Raw genomic sequence first — 10,121 nt, 5'->3', positions numbered from 1 at the left:
ACAGTAACAATTTTAGTAAATATGATTTAGAGTATTATTGGTAATATTATGTTATGATCACAAGTACTTTTTCGAGACAGGACAAATACATGTAACGGGAATTAGTGCTCTCTCTTATACAACTAAAAAATAGAACCCTAAATCAATTTAAAACTTGAAGAGAGGGTGATATTATAGTAGATTTGATGGAATTTTAATATTTTAGAACTTTGAGAGATTTGAGTGTATTTATAGAACATTTAGTTATTTTGTTAGAGATTTTAAATGATTTGATGAGAAAATGATTTGAGATTTGAAGAAATTTGATTACTGAATTTTAGGTGATTTTAAGATATTCAAAAAAAAAAAAAAAATTGGATTTCAACGTTGTCACTTGGTTATCCTCAAGATTTGATTTTCAGAGATCGGTCAAGGAGATAAAAAGCCATATGAATAAGCATAAAAACACAGCAAATGTGACGTCAACAGTAATGTCAATAAATCTTTGTCACAACTTTAGTCTGCTTCTTCAATGTTCATTGACATAAACAGTAATGTCAATAAATATTTGTCACTACTTAACCTTAAAACAAACAAAAACCAACAACAACAACACATTGAATCAAGTTGATGTAGTCAATTAATGGGTATTACTTTATCTTCACTATTAGCAATACCAGCTTCCTTATCTATCATTAATGAAAACTGTGAGAAATATTTTGATTAGTTTCAAAAAATATACATATATATCACTTAACATTTTCAACAAAAGACGGAAAAATATTATGCTATGTGCTATAGCAGCTCATATAAAATATTACCCTATCTCATAACATCTCTATATTTATAGAACAAGTTCTCTACTTTAGAATAATTATTTGAAAATTTTAAGAAATGTTAATTTTTTTAATGACATGTAAATGATATTATTTAAAAATATATATATATATGATCTTATAGGAAAGAATGAGTAACAAGCGAGAACGGAGAATTCAAACTTTCAAGTATAAAAAATATGGATACGATACAGGAACATGTTGTATCCCGAGATAGTAGTTAGACGATATTAAGAATCTTAGTGATTATTGGATCGTTGTGTATTGTATTGCCTATACAAATATATATATATATATATATTTTTAAATGATTGATTATGCGACATGTAATCAGCTACTTTGGAACAAACACTTTAAATTTTTTGGATATTTTTGAAAACAATTAAATAGTTTTTGATAATTATATTTTTTTGGATAATTTCAACTAACTAAATAAAAAATAAGTATTCAAAGGGGAATTCGAGTATCGAGCTAAACGAAATACGGAAAAAAATATTCTTTCATGTGCTATAGCATCTCATATAAAATTAATATATTCCTTTGTCATACCATCTCTATATTTATAGAGTAAAATCTCTACTTTAGCATAATTATTTGAAAATTTTAGGAAAACTAGTATTTAACGAGGAATTCGAGTATGCGTCTAAATTTTTTTTTTCTCTAATCTCTATTAATAAACATCGTGTAACGAGTAATTATTTAAAAGATTACAAAAACTTGATGGATACAAAACACGGGAACATATGGAATGGGACAGTACAGGATTGGACGGGAGGGATGTGTTTCATCTTCTAAAGTAAATATATTTAGATTATATACGCACAATAATTCAAACTAAAATCAACTGAAATCCAATATTTAGACTTAATACCAATATTGTACAAACACTTAATTTAAGTATTTAAAATAATAAAATTTTGATTCACTTTTACTAAATAAAAAAATATTTTCGGTGTTGTAGCACGGGTTACTACCTAATTATATATAGTTATGTATAAATTGACTAAACCTAAATTTTTGTGTGTTTTCATTACCTTTGGTTTTGTTGCACTAAACTTTTTTCAGAAAAAAAAATTGTGGGAACTCGGACCATAACATAATCTACCACAAAAGTGAGAAGGTGACTTGTTCTCGATGTTGTCACTGCCACTTTGGACCGTGTGCGGATGAACTGCGAATGCATTTATGAATTAGGGGAGCCTTGGACACACTGCTAAAAATTTGACGGGACAGCTTATTCTAAAGGTGACTTGTTATCGTTGTGGTCCTTGCGGACAAACGGGGCACCATGTCATGTCTTGTCCTAGGATTCGTCAATTATCTCCTCCTCATGATCACCCTGTAGTTATACTTCCATCTAAATGCCAAGCTCAAACTGCTACAGGATCAATGCATTGGATGCACCAACATTTAGTGGTGGAAACAACGACTCTATCTCTGGTAAAGTAGGTTTGCTTTTAGAATAAGAAGAAAACCAACAAAGATGAGGAATATGACTTCAGCCGATTCCAAAATGAGAACGTTTATAATACATTAGGTGTTTGTGGACGGATAAAGATTATCGATGGACGACGGATAACAAGTCTGTTTCCGAATTGAATAACACATTTGGGCGACTACAAAAAAAAAAAAAAACACTTTTTTTGAACAGGGGGTGTTGCTAAAGTGGAAAACCAGAGATAAATGTGTTAGACGTTGATTCCATATCGACGCATAACTCATAAAATATATTCTAGATGAATAGATGAGCGATGCTGATGTTTCGTTACACTAACTTAGAATTTGTGATCTAAGAATGGCAAAAAGCAGTATACGTTGATCATAAAGGGATCTCAACAGAAATGAAATAATCTGGTTCTTACAAAATTACATAGAGAAGAAGATCAGAAAACTTTTTAACATTCAAGAAGCAGACAGATCCTATACTTTCACAATAGTATTAAACCGCAACATTGGGCGCCGCTGGATACTCTTCATACCCTGTGATCCCTGTGATTCTAATCCTTGTATTTGGCTGCAAAATCAAGTCAGAAAATCACAATGTAAATGTCGTTCTCTGAAGCTTTTTCGGATTGTAACACTACATAGTTCGACTTTCAAAGAAGATGACTTTCAGCAGATTTATTAACAATGTACCTGCCGGTGACCAATATTTCTTCGGTACTTCTTCTTAGGCTTGTACTTGAAGACAACCACCTTATCATCCAGACCCTGCAAACAACAAAAGACATTCCAGTTATTCCAGTTTAGAGGCAACAATACAGTCGGAAAAAAAAAAAACACTAATTAGAAATTGAAGGAAGCATTTCTATTGATTTACCTGATTTTCCACTACGGCATGTACAGTGGCATTGGTCACAACTGGTTTGCCGATGTAAGTGTGTGTCTTTGTGCCAACAAGCAACACTTTATTAAGAACAATCTGCAGAAAAGAAACCAAAAGAGCAAGATAGATCAGGTTAACAGATGTTAATAACATAGACAAAAGAAAAGATAGAACTTCTACACTAGCCACACAGTTTACTCAATCTTCCATGGTTACACAATCATTTCATTTCACAGAAATTAACAAAGAAAAAAACCCATTGACTAAAACTAAAAGTAATGTGCATATTACCTGATCATCGACATTTGCATCTTTCAGCCTCTGAGTGTAAAGATATCTCCCTGGAAACACTATGTATTGACGTCCACCAACCTATCCAACCAAAGAGAACAACACTAAATTCAATAAGATATAACAAAGGAGAGAAGCAAAATTCATAAAAACAAAGGTAAATTCTAAATCTTGAGAGTGATATCCCACAAGAACACAGTCTCTAAATTAACCAAAATGAAGTCATAAAAAACAACCAAAACTACTTGCATTATTCAGTCTCTCACTAAGGAGGATTCATCATTCATTAGGCCACAAAACACAGTCTCTAATTTATAAAATCTCTAAAACAGATTCAAAGCAAAATCATCAAAATCAACCAAAACTAGTTGGCGAAATTCCAAAATCGAGAATTTGAACTTCTGTATTAGATTTCTAGAAGCTAACCATAACAACGGCGAAAATCTCTTCTCGTTTAGGTTTATCCTCAGTAACCTCCGAAACATCGGAAACGACCACAGCTTCGATATCGGTAGTCTCAGGTTCAGCTTCGACGACTGATTCAGCGAATTTAGGAGCGACGGGGGATGCGGTTCGAGACGTCGACGCAGTGGAAGGAGCGAGAAAGCCAGACACAGTTTTTGCCAAATTCAGCGAAGGTTTAGAGAGAGAACAAGTGATAGTGCTCGAACGGCGTGAGTTGACATTGCAGTGAGAAGCGAAAGCTGAGCATAGAGAGAGCGTGGCTGAAGAAGACGCCATCGTTTTCGCAGAGCTCTTAGCTCAGAACTTTGAAGCTCGACGGAGAATAAATCCGCAGTGTTATCCTATCCACTCAACTCTACAAACTACCAATATACCCCTGTTGTCTTCAAATTGGTTCACTTTTCCAGGCTTGCAATTTCGGTTAAGTTCGGTTTAGGTCGGTTAAGGTCGGTTTAGGTTTTGGGTTATCCGATTTTGTAATATAGTAGATCCCAATTCCGGTTTTGTTTGTGACCAAAATTTACTTAATGATACTAACTCTGACTCTTGGTTAACCCGGTTATTCAGTTCGGTTTCACAAAATTTGGATTTATAATAAAATTCGATTTTGAATTGATGTAATCTGGATTTAATTCGGTTCTGTTTCTTTTCTTTGGAATTGAAGAAAGTTTATATGAAGCAAAATTATCCATTACTTGGACAAAAATTTAGAGAGTTGCTCATCTAGAAGAATAACAAGGAGGAAAGCAATAAAGAAACCAGAAACTTTTTTCTGTATAGTCTTTAGTTTCAAAATATATGTGAAAGAAATAAGAAAAAATTGAAACTGAGGATCGATGATGGGGTTAGTCATCAGATTTTTGACCATCGACTCCAAAAGCATCAGCTATGTTGAAGTTCAAGTTTTTCATCATGGTTCTGCTTCTCCCAACTCCATCTCCTTTCCTCATCATTGCCGTAAACTCCGAGAAATCGATCTTCCCGTCCTACCAAATTCAAAAGCACNCGGTAGTCTCAGGTTCAGCTTCGACGACTGATTCAGCGAATTTAGGAGCGACGGGGGATGCGGTTCGAGACGTCGACGCAGTGGAAGGAGCGAGAAAGCCAGACACAGTTTTTGCCAAATTCAGCGAAGGTTTAGAGAGAGAACAAGTGATAGTGCTCGAACGGCGTGAGTTGACATTGCAGTGAGAAGCGAAAGCTGAGCATAGAGAGAGCGTGGCTGAAGAAGACGCCATCGTTTTCGCAGAGCTCTTAGCTCAGAACTTTGAAGCTCGACGGAGAATAAATCCGCAGTGTTATCCTATCCACTCAACTCTACAAACTACCAATATACCCCTGTTGTCTTCAAATTGGTTCACTTTTCCAGGCTTGCAATTTCGGTTAAGTTCGGTTTAGGTCGGTTAAGGTCGGTTTAGGTTTTGGGTTATCCGATTTTGTAATATAGTAGATCCCAATTCCGGTTTTGTTTGTGACCAAAATTTACTTAATGATACTAACTCTGACTCTTGGTTAACCCGGTTATTCAGTTCGGTTTCACAAAATTTGGATTTATAATAAAATTCGATTTTGAATTGATGTAATCTGGATTTAATTCGGTTCTGTTTCTTTTCTTTGGAATTGAAGAAAGTTTATATGAAGCAAAATTATCCATTACTTGGACAAAAATTTAGAGAGTTGCTCATCTAGAAGAATAACAAGGAGGAAAGCAATAAAGAAACCAGAAACTTTTTTCTGTATAGTCTTTAGTTTCAAAATATATGTGAAAGAAATAAGAAAAAATTGAAACTGAGGATCGATGATGGGGTTAGTCATCAGATTTTTGACCATCGACTCCAAAAGCATCAGCTATGTTGAAGTTCAAGTTTTTCATCATGGTTCTGCTTCTCCCAACTCCATCTCCTTTCCTCATCATTGCCGTAAACTCCGAGAAATCGATCTTCCCGTCCTACCAAATTCAAAAGCTCAGTCGGTTATAATGCAGTTATATTGAAGGAGAAGGGAAACAAATAGAAGAAGAAGAGTGGTTACATTGTCGAGATCAATTTCCTTGATCATGTCATCCAGAGGTGTATTGCATAGACCAAACTCTGTGCAAGCTGACTGAAGCTCATCAATCGTGATATAACCGCTTCCGTCTTTGTCAAAGTAAGAAAACGCAGCCACCAGATTCTCCTCTCTCTCCATCTTGTTCATGTGTAATGTTGCTGCTAGGAATTCTCCGTAGTCTATTGTACCGCTGTTGTCGATATCAGCCTGTGACCACAACACACAGAGGATGTTTAAACAAAAACGAAATTTTGAAAAGAGAAAGAGAGACTAGTTGGTTTTGGTGTTACCGCGTCCATAAGAGACTTGATTTCTGATTCCATCAGTTCAGATCCGACTCTCTTCAAACCCGCTTTAAGCTCTTCAAATGTAATCGTTCCACTGTTGTCTGTGTCTATCATCTTGAATAATTCCTTCAGACCTCCGATTTCTTCCTCTGACAGTCTCTCAGCAATTACCTGTTGGAAAATATCACTTGTGTTCAGAGAAAACAGCAAATGGATTGGACATAACGATAAGGTGAATTCTACATTACACAAATTTATACCCGTAAGGCCATTTTCTTAATCTTATTCATTTGAGAAAACTGCTTTAGTCGCGACAAGACTGCTGGATCAAGAGGCTTGTCTGGTGCTGCTTGTTCATCGACAATCCATGGGTGACCTATAACATTCAGAGAAAACTCACTACTCACTACTTACCACAAAATTAAACAATTAAGAGCAGTTGATTCCAAATAAAAACCAAAAATAGACATACACAAGGCTTCATGGGCAGAAATGCGTTTCTTGGGGCTCCTTTCAAGCATTTTGTAGATCAAATCTTTAGCAGCTTCGGAGATACTAGGCCACGGGTCAGATTTGAAATCTAACTTCCCTTGCAATATCTGTCTGAAGATTCCAGACTCGGTTTCTGCAAGCCCCAAAAGAAAAGACTGCATCGTTCAAAGTTCAGAAAAAAATCAAAACTTGCAAGAAGAAAAGGCTGTACATTCTAGTAGACTAACCTGCCCAGAAGGGAGGAACACCGCTGAGTAAGATGTAGAGGATAACACCGGCACTCCACACATCTATTTCAGGTCCATAACATTTCTTTAGGACCTCTGGCGCAACATAGTAAGGGCTTCCAACTACGTCATATAAATATTGTCCTGAAGAGTAAACAAAAACCAATTAGACAATGAATCGGCTTTGGCCATACCAATCAATGCATGAAGTTTCAGAGACATAATGAAGAACATCTTTACAAAGCAAAGTTCCCTCTAACCAAGAAACAATCCTCAAGCAGCAAAATGTAAATTCAACCAAAAATCTTACCTTGTTGATTTTCAATTCATATAAAACACAACAAACCTGCTTCTATCAGGAAATTCCAATCCACACATTCAGAGACTCCTCAATGAAGAATAAAACTATACCNTTAAACAATTAAGAGCAGTTGATTCCAAATAAAAACCAAAAATAGACATACACAAGGCTTCATGGGCAGAAATGCGTTTCTTGGGGCTCCTTTCAAGCATTTTGTAGATCAAATCTTTAGCAGCTTCGGAGATACTAGGCCACGGGTCAGATTTGAAATCTAACTTCCCTTGCAATATCTGTCTGAAGATTCCAGACTCGGTTTCTGCAAGCCCCAAAAGAAAAGACTGCATCGTTCAAAGTTCAGAAAAAAATCAAAACTTGCAAGAAGAAAAGGCTGTACATTCTAGTAGACTAACCTGCCCAGAAGGGAGGAACACCGCTGAGTAAGATGTAGAGGATAACACCGGCACTCCACACATCTATTTCAGGTCCATAACATTTCTTTAGGACCTCTGGCGCAACATAGTAAGGGCTTCCAACTACGTCATATAAATATTGTCCTGAAGAGTAAACAAAAACCAATGAGACAATGAATCGGCTTTGGCCATACCAATCAATGCATGAAGTTTCAGAGACATAATGAAGAACATCTTTACAAAGCAAAGTTCCCTCTAACCAAGAAACAATCCTCAAGCAGCAAAATGTAAATTCAACCAAAAATCTTACCTTGTTGATTTTCAATTCATATAAAACACAACAAACCTGCTTCTATCAGGAAATTCCAATCCACACATTCAGAGACTCCTCAATGAAGAATAAAACTATACCAAGCAAGTTCCCTAACTACATCTTATAGACATTGTCCTGAAGACTAAACAAAAACCAATTAGGGAATGAACCAGCAGCATTGGCCATACACATCGGGTTTCCAAAGAATCACGCCAAGACACAAATGCAGATTGATTTCAATGAACACATAAAAGTTCCAGAGAGTCAATAATTCTATACAAAGCAAAGGTCCCCTAAACAAAGAAACAATGGTAAAGCAGCAAACTTTGAATTCAACAAAAACAAATCATCATCAAAATAAACACATACGAAAACCAGTTTCTATCAAGAAAGAAACCAAACAAACATGAAAGAGAAAAAAACGAACCTGGCTTGTAGAAGACAGACAAACCAAAATCTGTAGCCTTAAGCTTAGCATCTTCTTTAGGGCTATCAAACAAGAAATTCTCAGGTTTGAGATCTCTATGCATAACACCAAGAGAATGACAAGCCTCAACAACGCCAAGAATCGTCTTAATAAGCTTCACGGCCTCACGCTCACTAAAATGGCCTTTAGAAACAATCCGATCGAAAAGCTCACCGCCTTCACAAACCTCCATAACGATATGAACAAAAACCGAATCCTCATAAGTGCCCTTGATCCGAACAACATTGGGGTGCTCGGAGAGATGATGCATGATCTGAATCTCGCGCCACACATCCTCGTAATCCTCGCGGCAGACGAGCTTCCGCTTGGGAATCGATTTGCAGGCGTAATTAGCGGAGGTTGATTTCTCCGTGCAGAGGTAGGTTGTTCCGAATTGGCCTTGGCCTAGCTTTTTGCCGAGGAGGTAGTGGTCTCTCAATCGAGGTGTTTGATATGGAAGAACAGTGTTTGAAGGACGTCTAGGGTTTGGTTTCGACTCCATCACTTTTTCTTTTTCTTTTTTTCGATCTCGATTTCAAGATTTGTTGTGAGGAAGAAGAAGACGATGAAGATGATAACGGACTTTTTCTTTGTTTCCTAAGAAGCAAATCGCTCCATTTTTTTTACTCTCTCTTTATATCATTTTAATCATATTTTGTTTTTAATTATTATTTTTGTTATTTTTTTTTATATAACATTTAGGTATAAACTTATCATTACAGATTTCATAATAGCAAGCTCATCTTCTATATATACATTTTTTTAAAAATATATTTTGGGTTCAATCCTTTTAATTTTGCTTATTTAAAATTTTAGTCTCTACAAAATTGCACTAAAAGCAAAAAGTAAAATACGGTAAATTGACAAAATTAATTTTTTTTATAGAAACTAATTAATTCTACTTAAATTCCTTATTAATAGCAAATTTCTTTTCTATATATGTATTCCAAAATTAAAAAAAAATAGAAAAATCAATCATTAATCTGTATACACTGAAAAATAAACAATCAATTAAATTAAATAATTATATATCAAACATATAGTATTATTTTAAATNCAATGGTAAAGCAGCAAACTTTGAATTCAACAAAAACAAATCATCATCAAAATAAACACATACGAAAACCAGTTTCTATCAAGAAAGAAACCAAACAAACATGAAAGAGAAAAAAACGAACCTGGCTTGTAGAAGACAGACAAACCAAAATCTGTAGCCTTAAGCTTAGCATCTTCTTTAGAGCTATCAAACAAGAAATTCTCAGGTTTGAGATCTCTATGCATAACACCAAGAGAATGACAAGCCTCAACAACGCCAAGAATCGTCTTAATAAGCTTCACGGCCTCACGCTCACTAAAATGGCCTTTAGAAACAATCCGATCGAAAAGCTCACCGCCTTCACAAACCTCCATAACGATATGAACAAAAACCGAATCCTCATAAGTGCCCTTGATCCGAACAACATTGGGGTGCTCGGAGAGATGATGCATGATCTGAATCTCGCGCCACACATCCTCGTAATCCTCGCGGCAGACGAGCTTCCGCTTGGGAATCGATTTGCAGGCGTAATTAGCGGAGGTTGATTTCTCCGTGCAGAGGTAGGTTGTTCCGAATTGGCCTTGGCCTAGCTTTTTGCCGAGGAGGTAGTGGTCTCTCAATCGAGGTGTTTGATATGGAAGAA

At 35.8% G+C, this 10,121-nt stretch overlaps 3 protein-coding genes across 3 annotated transcripts in view; all 3 read right to left on the bottom strand.

Moving 5' to 3' along the window:
• Positions 2,587-4,240, bottom strand: LOC104777481 (50S ribosomal protein L21, chloroplastic). Its single transcript, XM_010501747.2, has 5 exons — positions 3,859-4,240; positions 3,433-3,513; positions 3,136-3,237; positions 2,952-3,026; positions 2,587-2,829 (listed from the first exon to the last, which is right to left on the bottom strand). The coding sequence occupies exons 1-5, from the start codon at positions 4,171-4,173 to the stop codon at positions 2,755-2,757; spliced, it is 648 nt and encodes a 215-aa protein (XP_010500049.1). The 5' UTR covers positions 4,174-4,240; the 3' UTR covers positions 2,587-2,754.
• LOC104777480 (calcium-dependent protein kinase 11-like) lies at positions 5,534-9,019 on the bottom strand. The gene is made up of 7 exons (XM_010501746.2): positions 8,404-9,019; positions 7,664-7,807; positions 7,417-7,569; positions 6,494-6,609; positions 6,237-6,404; positions 5,929-6,153; positions 5,534-5,845 (listed from the first exon to the last, which is right to left on the bottom strand). The coding sequence occupies exons 1-7, from the start codon at positions 8,942-8,944 to the stop codon at positions 5,705-5,707; spliced, it is 1,488 nt and encodes a 495-aa protein (XP_010500048.1). The 5' UTR covers positions 8,945-9,019; the 3' UTR covers positions 5,534-5,704.
• Positions 9,255-10,121, bottom strand: part of LOC104779105 (calcium-dependent protein kinase 11-like) — a 2,485-nt gene continuing 1,618 nt past the window's right edge. The window contains exons 2-3 of the mRNA XM_010503499.2: positions 9,621-10,121; positions 9,255-9,274 (exon numbers count right to left, since the gene is read on the bottom strand). Of these exons, the coding sequence (XP_010501801.2) occupies positions 9,255-9,274; positions 9,621-10,121 (521 nt within the window). The remainder of the gene's footprint in view (positions 9,275-9,620) is intronic.

This window comes from Camelina sativa, chromosome 3, assembly GCF_000633955.1.
Source record: "Camelina sativa cultivar DH55 chromosome 3, Cs, whole genome shotgun sequence".
NCBI lineage: Eukaryota > Viridiplantae > Streptophyta > Magnoliopsida > Brassicales > Brassicaceae > Camelina > Camelina sativa.
This window is presented reverse-complemented; position numbering and strand designations above follow the sequence as displayed.